The sequence below is a fragment of the Pipra filicauda genome, unplaced genomic scaffold (assembly GCF_003945595.2).
Source record: "Pipra filicauda isolate LSUMZ 115617 unplaced genomic scaffold, ASM394559v2 scaffold323_size1005334_pilon, whole genome shotgun sequence".
Taxonomy (NCBI): domain Eukaryota; kingdom Metazoa; phylum Chordata; class Aves; order Passeriformes; family Pipridae; genus Pipra; species Pipra filicauda.
Window position 1 is genome coordinate 875,409 of NW_024104447.1, and position 17,221 is coordinate 892,629.

The 17,221-nt window shown below is 55.1% G+C and overlaps 1 protein-coding gene across 2 annotated transcripts in view; it reads left to right on the top strand.

Moving 5' to 3' along the window:
* The window catches only part of ETS1 (ETS proto-oncogene 1, transcription factor), an 82,765-nt gene that overhangs the window by 23,251 nt on the left and 42,293 nt on the right, over positions 1-17,221 (top strand). Inside the window, exon 1 of one of the 2 annotated variants that reach the window (XM_027728825.2) lies at positions 9,300-9,440. The exons of the other annotated variant lie outside the window; for it this stretch is intronic. Coding sequence (XP_027584626.1) covers positions 9,371-9,440 — 70 coding nt within the window. The 5' untranslated portion in view covers positions 9,300-9,370. Of the gene's footprint in view, positions 1-9,299; positions 9,441-17,221 lie in introns of those variants that run through there. 2 annotated transcript variants of the gene reach the window in all.

Genomic DNA, 17,221 nt, shown 5'->3' on the forward strand with positions numbered 1-17,221 from the left:
AAATCAGCTCATTAATCCGTTGACCCACCTTCCCAGTTTTCCAGCCACGCTCCCTCAGTGTGAAAATGATGATTTAAATAGCCAAGGGTGGAAAATAATGATTTAAAGGGGGGTAAAGGGAATATTTGCAAGTATTGCTGACTGGAGCCTTGCCAGAAGGAAACTGTATTTCTTCTGGGTCTTGGGAGTGTGTGAGAAAAGGTGCTGAACATCTGGAGAGGTTTTGCAGTTTGGTGAGGTTGTGATGTGGAACCAGGACGGGATGAAGGAGGGAAAATCCACTTGTGGCTTTTGGCTGGAGCTGGGGCAGGTTGGGTGTTCAGAAGAGGTTGTGGTGGCCTCCATCCACCCCAAAACACACCCCAGGACATTGCAAACACCCCTGTGGTCTTTGATGAATCTGGATGAATTTTCCTGACTTGCCAGAACTCATTTTTAAATGGGAAGGAAGCTCCAAGCACCAGAGATTGTTTTAATTCATCTCACAAAACACAAATCAGGCTTCCCAGCTAAAAAGGCAGATTCCTTCCAGCTTATCCTCATCCCAGACTTCCCCTCCCACAGAAACTTCCTCGAAGAGGTGAATTAACTGGGTGAAAAGAGTTTGTTAACACGTTACTTTTAATAGGCACTTTTTTTTTTTCCATTTTGCAATTCCTTCCCATATTAAAAGTGCAAAAATAGAAAGTTTTAGCTCTGGTTGAATGACACAACATTTTCCTTGTTTATTTTCTTTTCACTGTTTTAACCCAATGAAAAGTGTGGGAACTAAAAAAAAAACAACCACCAACAAACTGGTTTGCATCGACCCGGAACATATTTAGAAAAAATATTTGCATCTGCTTTTCTCCTCCAACCACCAGCAAAGCATGAAAAATAGTCAATAAATGAGCTGTTTTCACAAGTTTTGCTGCGGGCAGTGGGAGAGCAGATAGGGAGGCAAAGCAGTTTGTGTGCTGAACCCTCTTGGATCTCAGGATCTCCGTTAAACAGGAGACTGGACAAGGGGGAACGGCTTCGAATTGAAAGAGGGTGGGTTTAGATGGGATTTTCGGAAGGAATTCTTCCCTGGGAGGGTGGGGAGGCCCTGGCACAGGTTGCCCAGAGAAGCTGTGGCTGTTCCATCCCTGGGAGTGTCCAAGGCCAGGTTGGACGGGGCTTGGAGCAACCTGGGACAGTGGAAGGTGTCCCTGCCCATGGCAGGGGGTGGATGAGCTTTGAGGTCCCTTCCAACCCAAACCCATCCCGGAATTCCCCAATAAAACCCCTGCAATAAGTGGTGACGGTGCTCGTGGCTGCCCAGGGGAGCCCAAGCACCCCCTGGGGCCGCCGTTCCCTGCAGACCAGCTGTCTCTGCCCCCTTCACACCAGCGAGGATTTAGGAGCAGGGCGAGCTAATCAGGAGACCCTCATGGGGAGAGAGGCGTGTTATTTAATTAGCTTTACAATGGACTGAATGGGAGGCACGTGGTGGCTCTAATAGAAGGAGATAGATGTCCTTTTAGCCGGGCTAATTGTTGGGAAATAGCGGGGGCTTTGTTCGGCCCCAGCATGTGGCCTGTGATCTCGCAGAGCCCAGGGGCTGCCCGCTTATAATTTTAGACAGATCTATTCAAGCCTGCTCTACGGAGCGGGGCCGGACAAGACGGGCATTGTTGCAGAGCCAGGACCGGCGTCCAAGAAAACCACCCCGAAAAACCCAAACACGTGTAGGGAGGAATATTTCTCTGTCGTTTATTCACTATCATCCCGCCTTGCCAAGCGCAGACAATCGCAGGAGAGTTTTCCAGCGCCGGGAGAGGGTTTTTCCTCTCTGAGACACGTCCCCGGGCGGATCCTTCAGCCCAGGGGTGATGCTGGGGGGTGTCTCTGCTGGGGAGGGCGGCCCCGGGGCTTTCATTGCGGGGGTGGGTCTCACCCCGTGATTCCCATGTTTTGGGCATGGTGTACGTCGGATAATCGTGCCCGTCCCTGAATTATCCCCCCAGACTGGCTGTGTGCACCTGCCTCCTCACGGGCATGGACAGAGGTTTGGCATGGAGCGATCTTGGCTGTTGGATCAGAGTTTGTGCCTTTCAGGGACAAAAAGGGGTGGAAATCCCTGGTCTCTCCCCCTCAAATCTCTCCCTGGAGAGACCCTGTCACAGTCCCCAGCCCCTGAGCTTTTCCTTTGGGACTGAACTCCCAGCTCCTTGTGAAGTGAGAGAGTGTCATTCTATTAAAAACAGGGATGAGGCACAAAGGTTTGTAAAGGGATGTGTGGATATATTGACCAGGAATTAAACTTCCATCACTCGAGTCCCTCTATCCTGGCCCAGAGTTAACCTGGGGGGGTCACTGCAGTCCTGTGTTTTATTTTCCTGTGCTGATCCCTTCCAGCTGGCTGTGAGCAAGGGGGTTTTCCTGCTGGCTGCCACTTCTCAGGCTGTGGATTAAATACTTGAGATTGGAGCTGGACTGACCATCCTCGGGAGGTGCTTGTGTGGCTCCTGGCACCTCTGTGGCAGTGAAGTGTGGTTGTCACTCGGTGTTTGGTGAAGGAGTGGGTCTTGGTTTCGTGGTGGTGGGGTTTTTGGAAGGTGGAAAGAGCAGATAAGTGTCGGTGATTACAGTCTTGCTGTCCAGGAGACCATTTATTAGCAACGATCCTGTTGCCTCTCCTTCCTAATCCCTCCCTGTGTCCCAGGGAAGGGGAACTCAGGCACCATCAGAAATGGGCTCAGTAACTGGAGATAAGTGAATGCTGAGGGTGCAGTGGCCATCAAAGATGTGCTGCTTAGATCTGAGCTGGCTGCATTTGTTTGTGCTGAGGAGGAGCCTGAGAGAGAGATCTGAGCAAAGGTGAGAGGTCCTGCAGGCGAGGTTTGATGTATATCACCTGCACAGACTCAGTAATTGTGAATAGCAAGAGTTAAAGAGCAGAAATCCTCAGGTTTTATTTACCAGGAGCTCAGTGCTGTTACTTGAGGGGAGAGGGAAAATGTACAGAGAGTGCAGAACAGCTTACGAGGATTTTCCATCCAGCCACTTCTTCCAGCAGGGAAACAAGTGAGTGACAGCACCCCCAGCAAGGACATTCCAGGCACAGTTACACTGCTGGAGCCCAGAGCAGCTAATCAGGTTATGGACCAGCATGGGAGCTCTGGGGAACCGACAGCAGGAGGCACCTGAGGATGCTCAGGCAGCTCGTGAGGCTCGACTGAGGTGCCCACGGTGTGGAAGAGGCCGTGGCTCCGTGTGGGGATGTGTGTGCTAGTCCTGACCCCTGGCTGGCCACAAAGCTGCTTTTGTGAGCCATCTCTGCTGGGAAGTTAATGACAGAGGAGCCAGGGAGGCTCGGAGGCGGCTTCCTGGAGGGCAATCAGAGGAGGGTATTGTGGTGGTGTCTCAGGGCCCAGCCGGGGCCTGAAGCTGCATCTCCAGCGGGAACAGAAACGGGCTTTTCATGCGCCAGCCCCGAGGAGGGACTTTCCGTGACTGCAGCCCTGGAGCACGGAGCAGAGAGGGGACCCCAGGGCCACAGCCATGTGGGTCACGGAGGAGCCAAGGCTCTGGGGATGGTCAGCACAGCCCCTGGCTCTGGGAGCAGCCTGGCTCCCCCAGGGCACAGCGGGACCTGCTGAGGAACCAGCTCTCCTTCCATGCCCGTGTTTCCAGGCCGGAGTCACCGGGGACCAATCCAGCCTCCTTCTCCCAGCGTAAAACAAGTGACTCAAACACTTCCCAGCTTGAAAGGGCTTCTCGTATCATTTTAAATTCCAGGAAAGGTAAATCCCTGGGGAATGGCTGTGGCAGCTGCTTGCTCTTTCCTCTCATTGCAGAGGGCCACCTCCACACCCAGGGCCACCTCCCTGCTCTTTCCTTTCTTGGAGTGGTGGCTGCTGCTCTTTCCAACAATGTCCCCCTTACGATAAATCCTTTTATGTCTCCGTTTCTCCCTGGAATTGCAGAGCACTTTTTTTTTTCCCCCTTCCCCTTTGCTCCTGATTTTTGTCTCAAGCCCTCTGGATATTGTTTACTTGACAAAACATCAAAACGAATCCCTGGCCGCTCGAGGTCATTAAAAATCCCATGGCAGTTTTGGGGAAGGCTCCAATTTGGCTAATTACGTTCTGCCATAAATATCCCCCTGCAGTTTTAATTGGATATGGTGTTCTTCATTTCCTGGCCATTACAGCTGGGTGGATGCTCCATTGTGTTTCACCCCAGAGGTGGCTGTGTTTTGGTAGCAGAGGAGCTTGGAAAAGCTTCTCCAGAGCAGGAGTTACACCTAATTCCTGCTGGAATGAGAGTGGGTAAATCCAAGGGAAAGGGGAAGCCGTCCCAGCTCCTTAACATTTTGAGGACAGCCAGCAGCTGCCCCGGGCTGGGACAGGGGGGAATTTGACCCTGGCAAAGAGAAAGAGCTCAGAGAGAGGTCGTGGAAGAGCAGCCCAGAAATCCCGGGGAAGGCTGGGCTCTGTGACACCTTTCCTCAGTGCTAAAGGAATAATAATTATTATTCTTTTAACCCAAGGTTAGTCAGCGTCCCTGGGAACAATGTGGCATTACTGGCCATCCTTTCTTTGTTCCCAAAACTGCTGGAAAACAGCCGGACTGCATTGTGGAGGGAGGGCAGATGGTTATCTCCCATCTTTTGGCCACGTTAATGGCAGGAGGGCTGTTCTCCTCGGCCCGGCATCCTCCCTCCACAGGAGAGAGCCTCAGGAGACACTAACGTTGTAACCAGAGTGGAAAAGGAGGGTGAGACTTGGATGTGGAAGAGGAAAGATTTTTCTAAAGCCTGTGAGCAGCAAATAGGAACCAGTTGCTGAGGCGAAGTCATGTTTGGCAGGTCTTGGGCTGCAAACGGTCACATCCCAGCTGAAGAAACTAATCAATGGATTCCTTCCATGCCTCGTGCGAACACTGAGCCATTGAGCGGCTCAGCTGGAGCTCCGAGCCAGGGCTTTCATGTCGCAGGCTCTGAAGTGAACACAAATTAAGGCGGCTGTTAGGACGGAGTCGGGTTCGAGGGAGAGATGCAGCTGCCCTGGGAGGAAACCTCTGCCCGCAGCCACTCCGTTCTTTTCCTCCACTTCGGGGGGTTTTCCCCCGGTGCTGCTTTGGAAGCGTTTCTGCTTTCCCTGCATGTAGGGGCTGTCATGAAAGGCACCAGCAAAATGAAATTTTTGGGGGGAGCACGAGGGGGGCTGAGGCAAAGCTCAAAGCTGCATCACAGCCCTGCTGCACCAACCTGTGGTTTGGTGTCACCGGCTTTGCTGGATCGGAGCTGAGCGGGGATGCCAAGAGCGTGTGGATCTTTCCTAATAAAAACCACACAAGCTGTGAGAAAGATCCTTATTGGAGCCTCTGTGCTGGTCCAGGAGAGAAGGAGCCCCAGTACAGGTGCACTGGAGTTCAGCCAGTCCCTGAGACTGGAACGTTTGCGGAGAGGCCGAGCCAAAAGCATCGACCCGGTGGAGCAGGGCTAAAGCAGTGACCGCCCGGGGGAGAAGGGCTAAAGCAGAGACAGCCCGGGGGAGCAGGGCTAAAGCAGTGACAGCCCGGGGGAGAAGGGCTAAAGCAGTGACCGCCCGGGGGAGAAGGGCTAAAGCAGTGACAGCCCGGGGGAGAAGGGCTAAAGCAGTGACAGCCCGGGGGAGAAGGGCTAAAGCAGTGACAGCCCGGGGGAGCAGGGCTAAAGCAGTGACAGCCCGGGGGAACAGGGCTAAAGCAGTGACAGCCCGGGGGAGAAGGGCTAAAGCAGTGACAGCCCGGGGGAGCAGGGCTAAAGCAGTGACAGCCCGGGGGAGCAGGGCTAAAGCAGTGACAGCCCGGGGGAGAAGGGCTAAAGCAGTGACAGCCCGGGGGAGCAGGGCTAAAGCAGTGACAGCCCGGGGGAGCAGGGCTAAAGCAGTGACAGCCCGGGGGCACCGCCGCCTCCTCTGCTGCTGCTGTGAATGCCTGGCCTGCCTCTGCTCAGCAGAGCTTCCTCTTGGGGCATCGGCAAATGTCCCCAGAAACGGGCGGGTCCCGGGGACCTCACCGAGCGCCGCCTCTCCGGTTTGGGCTGGGGGCGCTGGTTTGTGCTGCGGGAACTGCGCGGGCGCTGGGCAGGGAATTATCCACCGGGTGTGTGTGAGTGGGTGTGGGTGTGGGTGTGTCTGTGGGTGTGAGTGTGTGTGTCTGTGCGGGTGTGTGTCTGTGGGTGTGCTCCTGTGTGTGTGTGTGACACACACACACACTGGCACACTGACACACTGACACACACACAGACACACAGACACTGACACACACTGACACAGTGACACACACAGTGACATGCACTGACACACTGGCACACACACACTGACACACTGGCACACACACTGACACTGACACACACACTGACACACTGGCACACACACACTGACACACTGACATGCACTGACACACTGGCACACACACACTGACACACACACTGATGCTGATGCATACACTGACACACACGGTGACACACACAGACACACTGACACTGACACACACTGACACACACACTGACACACACACAGACACACTGACACACAGACACAGACACACACACACTGACACACACACACTGACACACACACTGACACACTGACACACACTGACACAACACACACTGACACACAGACACAGACACACACACTGACACACACACTGACACACTGACACACACTGACACAACACACACTGACACACAGACACAGACACACACACACTGACACACACACTGATGCTGATGCATACACTGACACACACGGTGACACACACAGACACACTGACACACTGACACACACTGACACACACACTGACACACACACAGACACACTGACACACAGACACAGACACACACACACTCACACACACACACTGACACACACACACACAGACACACAGACACAGACACACACACACTGACACACACTGCCACAACACACACTGCCACACAGACACAGACACACACACACTGACACAACACACACTGACACACAGACGCAGACACACAGACGCAGACACACAGACACAGACACACACACACTGACACACACTGACGCACACACACTCAGGCTGCTCTTACACACTCACACACACACTGACACACTGACACACACACACACACTGCCACACTCTCACACACTCATTCACACACACGCACACACTCTCACACTCACTCCCCCCTCTCCCACCGTGGGATCCCAGCCCAGCTGACGGTAGGAAGGGGAGATTGTCGGCCTGTGATAAGTGCATCAGGTTTCTTTTCCCCAGCCTGCCCTGAGAGGATCAGAGATCAGACAGAAAGGCAGCTGTTTCTCCTGAATCCCCTTTTGATTTTCAACTGGAAATGTTCTGCTAAATCTCCTCTCTATAGTTCCCCCCTTCAATCGTTGTCGTACAGGGAAGAGAGGAAAGAAACCCAAACCGAGGGCAGGTGCAAACACATTATCCTGGATGGGAGAGGCAATTTTATCCCTACAGGGACCACATTTTATCCCTGCAGCCATTCTCTTTTCACTTCTGGATTTCCAGGTTCATTCCTGTGGTAGGTTTCAAACCACCAGCAGAGGTTTCAATCCCTGTGCCTGCCTGAGCACGGCTCAGGTTCCCCAAAGCCCAGGGGAACCAGCGGAGGGAGTTTATTTATTGGTCACACCATGAATTGCTGATCCCACCCCACTGCTGCAGGAATAAGTTGCCCAGAACTGAGCTTGCAAGTAAATTGAAAATACGATTGCCTGTAAAATTGGAAATGTGAGAGGTTGTCAGTGGGTGAGGTGCCTGGGAGATGAACTTCGGGCTGGAGCTCAGTGCCTGCCTGGCTTTGCCAGCTCCAACCTTGCTGCTGGCTGTGTCTTGAACTCTCTGCCTCGGTCTGGCTGTTTGTGCAGCCACGATCGGTCTCTCCAGGTCTGGCCCCGGCACCTCCTCGCAGCTTCTTTCAGTTACACAAACTTTCCTTCTATAAATACGCCCTGGGGTGGCTGAGCAGGGCTGAGCAGGGCAGGGCTGCAGGGGCTGCAAGCGCTGGGAGCTGCAGCCTTTGCATCTGCAGCTCATCCCTTAGGCCCTGGCAGGTTTCGAGGGTGTTTGCAAGCAGGACCTTGGTTCATCCCAAGGCTTGGCCAGTGACCTTGAACCCCACGTCTGGCTCCCGTGGGCCCGTGTTCATTTGAGCCCAGCTCTGATGAGAGCAGTCTGGGCTCTGCCAGGAGGCTGTTACAGACTTTCAGAGTGAGAGAACCACAAGAGTTGGTTGCTAATGATTTTTTTTTTCTCTGTACCGGTAAGCTGACATCTGTGAGTCATAATCTCCCTCCTGCTCTGCCGTTTGTGGTCTGAAGTTTGTTCTACCTAAATACAATAAAACATATTTCATTTGAAAAACGACATTCTTCTGTTAAGTCCGTGCCACGCTGGCACGATACTCATCTTGCATCTCTGAGATGCTTTTTATCCAGTCAGTTCCCAAACCTCTTTGGCCTCCCACCTGTACAAAGCAGGCCTGGGAACCCATCACCACACGATGTGCACACACAGTGCCCTGGCAGTGCCCCCACTCGTGGGTGGGAGAGGATCAGGCTACTCCAAGTGGGATGATGGAAACGCGAGGGGCTGATGCGACAATGCTGGGGTGATGTGAGCAGGGTGATGAGAGCAGGCTGATGGGAGCATGAATGGGTGAGCATGAGAGGCAGCGGTTCGTGTCGAGACAGGCAGGGTGAAGACAACTGGCCCGGTTTCAAGAACCATCGGTTTTGGACAGGCTGCTGCGGCTCCAGCCCAGGGCTGGCTGCAGCCAACGGCATTTCCCCGTCCTCGGGCTCTTTTCTCGTGCTCGGACTCTCTTTTCCCGCCGTATTCTGGGCACAGGGATGCGCGCAGAGGTCGCTGGATGCGCTGGACGCGCTGTGTCCCCCCCGCATCCCCGGGACCCCCCGATGTCCCGCAGCAGCTCCGGCTCCGCTCCCCGCGGGGCCGCGGCCGGGGCCGCCTCCGGGGCGGGGCGGGCGGGTCCGGGCCGGGTCCCTCCCGCCGCTGTCACCGCTCGGGGCCGGCCCAGCGCCCTCCCCTCCCCTCCCCTCCCCTCCCCTCCTCTCCCCTCCCCTCCCCTCGGCGGCTCAGCCCGGCCGGGGCGGCGGCGGAGCGGAGCGGAGCCGGGAGAGCAGCCGGGAGGGCAGCGAGGGAGCGCGGAAGGGAGGAAGGAGGAGGAGGAGGAGCGGCAGCGGCGGCAGCAGCAGGAGGAAGAGGAGGAGGAGGAGGGAGGCAGCGCCGGCCGCGCTGCCCCGGGCGCTCCGCTCCGCGCTCGGCGGGGCTCAGCCGCCGCCCCCCGCTCCCGGCGCGACGCCCCCGCGGCGCTGCCCCAGCCATGAAGGCGGCGGTGGATCTGACCATCATCAAGACGGAGAAGGTGGACATCGAGCTCTTCCCGTCCCCCGGTGAGCGCCCTGCCCGCCCTCCGAGCCCCGCGCCCGGGCAGCCCTGCCGAGCCCTGCCCGCCCCCCTGTCCTCCTGCCCTCAGCCGTGTCCCCCTGCCCTCAGCCCTGTCCCCCTGCCCGCAGCCCTGTCCCCCTGCCCGCATCCTTGTCCCCCTGCCCTCAGCCCTCCCTGTCCCCCTGCCTGCACCCCTGTCCCCCTGCCCTCAGCGCAGGCGGTGGCGGGAGGTCGCTGCCCCGCGGGGAGATGTTTGCCCCATGGGGAGATGTTTGCCCCATGGGGAGATGTTTGCCCCGTGGGGAGATGTTTGCCCCGCGGGGAGATGTTTGCCCCGTGGGGAGATGTTTGCCCCGTGGGTCGGGGTGGTGTTTTCTGGGGGAGTCTCTTCTGGAAGGGCACTCGGAGCGCACCCCCAGGTCGCTCCCGAGCGGCGCCGCCCGGGCTCTGCCGCGCAGCCCAAGGAGAATTTACTTTCCGAGCGCTTTTATGACTTTCCATCCCCCTTCCTTCTCCTAAAAACCATCCCGCCGCCCCTCCAGCCTCCTTCCCTCATGCTCCTGGCATGCTGGCCGGGATGTAGGCAAGCCCCTCCGGCTGCGAGGCAGGAGATACGCGCTCCCCGGGACATCCCCCCTTTTCCCGAGCGTATCCTCGGGATGTACGTTCCCCTCATCCCTCGCTGGAAATGTCTTGTGTGGTCCAAGCGCTCCTGGTATTGGGGAAACACAACTCCAGCGGTAACTCCTCTGGATTTAACGCGTTTAAACCAGGAAAACCCTCTGCTTTGATTTCCGCCCCCCCTTTCTGGAGCTGGAGAAATGGGTGGAGGAAGGGGGCAGAAAGCAACATGTTACTGAAGCGAGGCGTGAAGGGGTTTTTTTGTGTTGTAGCGGTAAGTTCAGCTGCTGCGGACTGTGGTTTGTGCTCAGAGTCGAGCCTTTCCCATAGTAAGGGCTGCTGTTCACACACTGCTGTCCGACTCCTGCTGACCCCAGGCACTCAGCTGCTCCGTGTCTTGCCCAGGCGAGGTAGAGGATGGAGCTTGGAGGGACTAAAGGGTAAAAAACTTCTTTTTCTGTGTGAAACGGGTTCCTGTTGCTTCATCTCTCCCTACCGGACTTCACACTGCGCCCAACTGGGACTTTGGTGGATTTTGTGCAGCGAAAAAATCAAATTATAGTCTCTTTGCCGGGTAGGAAGTTTCTAGGAAACCCAGAAAAGAGGCACAGCTCCTGCCAGGCAATGAGGTTTCAGGCTGCATGTGGGAATAAAATGACAGCTGAGTGCTGGGGCACACAGATTAAATAGATGTTGGTGCATCAGCTTGGCTGATCAGCACTGAGCTCCGGAGCTGGGGATCTGCATCCGTGGGCTGCACAGTGTCTGGGGTGGGGAGAGAGGCTTCCTTGTGATCCATGTTCCCACTGCAGGGAGGACCCTGTTGCTGGCTGTGACTGTTCTGGTGCTCCCTGTCCCTGACAGCAAAGCTGAACTCTCAGGTGTGGGCTGGGAAGGACCAGGCTTCCAAATGCAATAGGGATGCCGAGGATGGTTTTCCAAAGCACCAACACAGCTTAAATGAGGGGCTCCAGTGAAGCTGAGGACCTGTTTGTGCCCATTTCCTAAAACTTTGGTTAAAACTCATTCCTGCACTTCAGATCTGTTTGCTTGGAAGGGAGGAAAGTGGGTTAGGAATAAACACCTGGAGCACTGGGGCAGGGCTGGGGAGGTGTGGGATTTGCTCTTCACTCCAGACCAGAGGATCTGTTTAAATTTGCATGTCTCCTGTCACGGAGGAGAGCATTTCCAGAGGCTCTCTGTGGTTGGGGTGTCTGGGCACTGGAGCAGTGGAATTCCCTGGTGCCTGCAGGGAGGACTCTGCTGGTTCATGATGCCTTAAATTCATTTTCTTCTGTCCACAAAAACTCTTTCGCAGCTTGTGTCAGCAAACAGCTCTTAGAGCTGACCCACAGTTTAAACCTTGGCAGGAAGAGCTCTGAAAAACACAAACCCAAGAGGTAAAAAAGAGCTGAGTCCCCATCGCCTTGAGCTGCAGCCGCTCCTGTTCTGGTGGCTGCACTCGCTGCGAGCCAGAAAGGTCAGTGCTGTCAATTAGCTGGCTTAACCTCATTTCCCCTCCAACTTTTTAGAGAATGCTGAAGCTTTCTGGTTTGGTGGGATGGATGTTGAGGGAAGGAGTGTGGATGCTGCTGGCTTGTGCTCCAGCAGTGCCCTGTTTAGGGGACGTTACTTTTCTCTGCTCCTGGAGGACTTATCTGCTCCCTGGTGGCTTGTCCAGCCCCAAATCTGCCACCAAATCCTTCTAAATTCTAAAATGGGCTTTGGCCTCACCGAGAAGGGGTCCAGCCCCCTTGTTCCTTCAAGCAAAGCAGCTGTGCCTCACGGTACCCATAGGGTTAACCTTAGGTTAAGAGTCCTTGCAGCCACAGGTTTTCAATTGGGCAGGATGTTTAATGTGCCAGGTGCTTGATGCCCCATAAAACTGCATCTCTGCACAGTCCATCCCCCTTCCACCCCCCTGAAACCAACCCCTGCTCCAGCCCACACGTGCAGGCAGCCTCTGCCTGCAAAAGTTCCCTGGGATTTGTAGTGTGTCCAAAGGGTTTAAAAATAACCTGAAAGGGATGTGGAGCTGTACAAAGCTTCCAAATCCACCCCCACCCGCCCCTGCCGCTCTTACCAGCAAGAATTTGGGAGTGAGATGAGCAGGTCAGGAGCCAAAACCCCACGGTGTGGGCTTCTCTTTTAATATCAAATATTTTAATTGTATGTGCATGAATATTTTTATAAGGATCTGATGGAGTGGCTGGAAGCATCACTATTGGTTGCAGATATATGGCTGATCCACCAGCAGGGTTTTTTGAGGCAGTAAAAACCCAAACCATGCAAAATTCAGCCCCAAGGGGAACTTCACCTCGGGGCTGGGGAACGCTGCCCTCCACAAATCACTTTGTTTCCTCCAGCCGTGCCCAGCTCTGTGTGCTGGCTGTGGTCGGAGTGGAGAACAGCTCCCCAGCCCTCCCTGGGAGCTGTGGGGAGTCACTGGGACTCTCAAACACTCATTTCTTGCTGAGGAAGCTGCTGAATTGCTGCCCCAGAGCGTCCCACGAGGTCCTGGAGAAGGGCTGTAACTCCAGGTTGTGGTGCTGGACATCCCAGGTGAGGCAGGAATGCTGAGCTCCCCATCCTGCATCCGCCCCCTCTCCCCTCCTTTCCCTGGAGGTGTGTTACGGGTGCAGTGGTGGATTTGTTCCTGCCTGGAATGAAGGATTTGCTCTGAGCACATGCAGTGTAGAAATCCCTTTTCAGCTCTTCCCATCCGTACCCCGAGGCCAGCTGGGACAGGGACACGTTGTTTCCATCAGCCCGTGCGTGGGTGGCATCCCAGGGGTGTATTTTTATCTGGCAAGAGCCTTTCCCTCTGTTTAGAGTTTGGGACAACGTCGATTAGGACTGAAGCAAGATTTTCCCTTCCAACCCAAACCATTCCCTGATTCTCCTGCTGAGGTGGTGCAGGGCACAGGGAAACTCCTGCACAGCTTCCATGCAGTGTATTCTTGGATGTAGGACCTGCATCCCCTTCCCACAGCCAGGTCGGGCTTTGCTCTGTCCTTTGCTTTCACTTTCATTGCAGGCAAATGAGGGAGTTTGCATCTAAAGCCCTTCTGGCAAATGCAAACCCTCCTCCACTGCGGGGAGATGGCACAGTCTGAGTGTGTCTTTATGGTTTTAGGATGGGATCCTTCATCCTTCCCTCTGCCTTGTCTGGGGAGGACAAGTTTCCAGCCATTCCTGGCTTCCAGGTGTTTACAGATGTGCATGGAACAGGGTCCCAGCTGGATCAGCCCGGGGGGGGCAGTTTGCTGTGCCGGTTGGGATGAAAGTGCCCAGGGACTTGGAATGTTCTTCTCACCCAAAAGGAAGGTTCGATCCTGAGTTATCCTGGCACAGCACTCGTGTCTCAGTTTCCCTGCTGCTGTTAAGAGATGGCTCTTGCGTGGTCAGGTTTTCTTTCCATGTGGGATAAAACACAACGGGAGAGCACCAGCATCTCCCTCTGCTTTGGGATGTCCCCTGTCCCTCCCCTGGGAGAGCCTTTACCTGCCCTCACCTGCTGCACACACAGAATTCCAGAGCCTGGGGAGGGGAAACAAGCACTGAGAGGTGGTTTCAGGGATGCAGGGAATTGCACCCGGCATCTTCCGGGAACGCGCTTTTACCAGCCGAGGTGAGAGCTAGGCTGGGTGGGGATGCTCCGTGTGGGCTGGAATCATCAGACTCTAATAAACCGAGGGCTTTGGCTCCTCTCAGGGCTCCTCTCGCAGTTTGGATGCTGATTGCCTGCGGAGGAGGTGAGAATTGGACTGCAGAGGAGCGATTACCTTTCTATGCGCTCACAAAATGCCCATTACTGTGGTATCCAGCCGGGATGGGGGAATGAGGGGGGACTGTCTGCACCTGGCTGCCACCAGCTCCAGCTTTTTTGCGCCAACTTCATACCAAAGGTATGAAAAGAGGTGGAAAGGGGGCAATTCCATGGCCCTGTCCTTCGGGGATGCACCCACTGAAGGGCATCCCTGGATTTTAACCTGGGTCCAGGGAGTGAAACTCCCAGGAAATGGGAGCAAAGCCCCATTCCATCCACTTTTCCGTCATAAACTCCCCAAAGCACGTCCCAAGTGTGTAATTACAGTGTTGTTACATGGAGTGGCCCCTAATTTGCCATGTAATTACAGCGTGCCAGGCTTTGATAGGCCTCGTGAAATGAAGGGATAACACACGCTGGAATGCTGCACTCCAGCTCTCCAGAGCGAGCTGAGGAGCATCATGTGCCATCCACTCTCCCAGATCCATAGGAAATTGCTGGCAGGGACTCCAGCAGGACTGTGACACGCCGAGTTTTGTGGGGATTATCACACAATCCCACAAAGGTTTGGGTTGGAACATTAAAGCCCATCCAGTCCCACCCCCTGCCATGGGCAGGGGTACCTTCCACTGTCCCAGGGTGCTCCAAGCCCCGTCCAACCTGGCCTGGGACACTCCCAGGGATGGGGCAGCCACAGCTTCTCTGGGATTCAGGTTTGGGGGATGGTGCTGTCAAAGAGCAGTGACTGCACCCTCTGGAATGGATCCTGCTGTGGGATGGGCTGGGGGGAGCTGGGTCGGGGTCAGGGTGCCATGGTTGGACCCCGGGTGTGGTGCTGGAGGTGAAATGAAGGTGGGTTGATGTTCTCCAGTTGCTGTTTCGGTGAGAGCAGGAACATCTCAGGCACTTGGGGGAGAGGTGGGTGTGAGACCAGACTTTGTCTGAACACACCTCAGGGGTGTGAACTTGCAGATCTGTCTCCCCAAATAGCTGCTGCCAGTTGTGGCACCGGGATCAGCTGGGATTTTGGGCAAGAAAGGCACTTTTCCTTTTTGCACTCTCAGCTGTTCCTTGCACGGGCACAAGGTGAGCAAATTCCATGATTTAGGAGAGCAAGTGTCATTGCTGACCCTGACCCAAGGGTGGAGCTTCTGGCATCCTCCAGGCTCCCACATGCTTGGTGTGCAGGGTAGGATGGTGCCAGGGCCCAGCTGGGTGAGGGAGGAGGGGCTGCTCTGCCCTATTGAGCCCCCAAATGCCCCTGGAGCTGCTCATCCCACTGTGTGCTGGGGATCCCCTGGAAACTGGGACCTTCCTTAGGGGGGGAGATTGGGTGTTCATAGGTCAAGCCCTGAGTCCTGAGGTTGCTTCTGAGTTATGGGCCAGTCTCCAGCTTGTCCAAATCCACGTCTCTGCCCTGATTCCAGGGCTCTGTGCCCTGATCCAGTGTGAAGCCTGAGCCCTGCAGAGGCCAGTGGGACAAATCCGTAGCTGCTAAAGCTGCACATCTGTCTGGCAGCCAAAACTTGGGCTGCATCCCCTTTTTTTTTGAACCCAAGACATAGTTATCCATCTCAGCTCTTTTGTTCCTCTTCCGTGACTAAGCTACTCGCTGCCTCTGTTTCTACCCCCCCCCCCCATTGTGTAGTTTATAATCTTCCAACTAGATACAGAAAAAAATTTGTTTGCAGTGCTGGCCAAGAAGGCTCTGGTTTCCCTGGCACGGGGCCATGCTTACATCCCCAGTCAAAATACTGCTGGTTAAACAATAAATATTTATTGATTCTTCTATGAGCTCCTACATTTTTCCCAGGTGCAGTGGAATTTGAGGGGGGAGCACTCGGGTCCTGCCCTTGGCAAAACTGGGAGATGGCTCCAGAGATAATGGCTTTCTGATGCAAAGGTGGCCCTTGGAAAGCTGGGATCGGTCCTGCACATCCAGCCTGGAGATGTGCCCGTTCTCCATCCCAGCTTTCCCAGGTTTGAGGCCGTGTCCCTGCAGGCTCAGGTGGGAATTATGGGAACATGTGGAAATCTGCAGGTCGCTTTATGTGCCTGAACACCCCCTGGAACAGGGGAGGGACACAGGCTGGGGTGGATGCAGAGTTTGATGCCAGGTCAGGAGAGATGGGAAAGAAATAATTAAATCACAGAATCCCAGAGTGGGTTGGGCTGGGAGGGACCTTAAAGCTCCTCTTGTTCCATGAGCAGGGACACCTTCCACCAGTCCAGGGTGCTCAGGGCCCCGTCCAGCCTGGCCTGGAACGCTCCCAGGGTGGTTTCAGTTTTGCTTTGGTTGAAAGGCTCAGCCTGGGTTGCAAACACCCCCGGAGCTGAGCCTGTGCCAGTCACAGGCTGCAAATGTTGACTTGCAGGGCCTGAGCTCCTGCAAGGCTGGGAGAGCTGAGGGAAGGCAGAGCCCTCGGTGTTCAGCCCTGCCCCAAGGAGTTTGTTCCTTCTCTGCTGTGCTGGGGGCACAGATGAACTCACTCAGCCCTGGATGGGGCAAACCCAGCGCTCTCTTTCTGAGCTGTGACATTAAACTGCACAGTTTTATGTTGTTTTGGTTTTTTTTTCCCCACTCAACTGGCAAAAATTTGAGCCCTGGTTTGCTCTTCCATCCTGTGAACAGCCTCAAGTCATCAGGGCAGCATCAGGACCAGGCAGGTGATCCATTGTCTCCCGTCACCTCCCCTGTTTTTGCTGACCATGCACAATTTTTTGGCTGTCAGTGCCTGGCTCCCTCCATCCCACATCCAGCTCTGTGCACAGGGCAGGTGGAACTGATGTTTGCAGGATGTTTGTGACGCTGGTGCAGCACAGCCCTTCAGTCCCACATCTGGTTCCTGTAGCCACACAGCCTGTGGATAAATATAACCTGCCAGAAAAGTATTACAAATGCACCAAGAAATAGCAGCTGGCTTTCCCAGAGAGGAAAATCCCCTCCTTTCTGTGGCTCCCTCTGGCTTGGGAATGACAATCGAAATCCCAGCCCCAGTTGTGGATTGGGATGTGCAAAGTCAAAGGGCTCTGTCTGGCCCTGAGCTGGTCGGGCTGTGGGGCTGCAGTTCCCATCCCCACCATCTCCCAGTTGGTGTTGGGCACAACAGCAATCCCTGCTCCAGCAGTCCCCTGCTTTCCAGCTTTTTGCTGCTGTTTAAACCTTCCCTCCAAAGCCAGCAGAGGCAGAGACCTCCAGCTCGGGTGGCTGGTGCTGGTTGTTGAGGTTCTCCCGTGTGCTGGGGGGGTTTGCAGGGGGCATTGCTCTGCTCTGGGACGTGGCTGTGGAGGATGGTCCTCTGTGGAGGATGATTCCTGCTGGATCCCACATTTCTGGGATGGCTGCAGAGCTGCCTCCTCAGCCCAGCTGAGCACTCTGAGCCAGTTAATGAACAA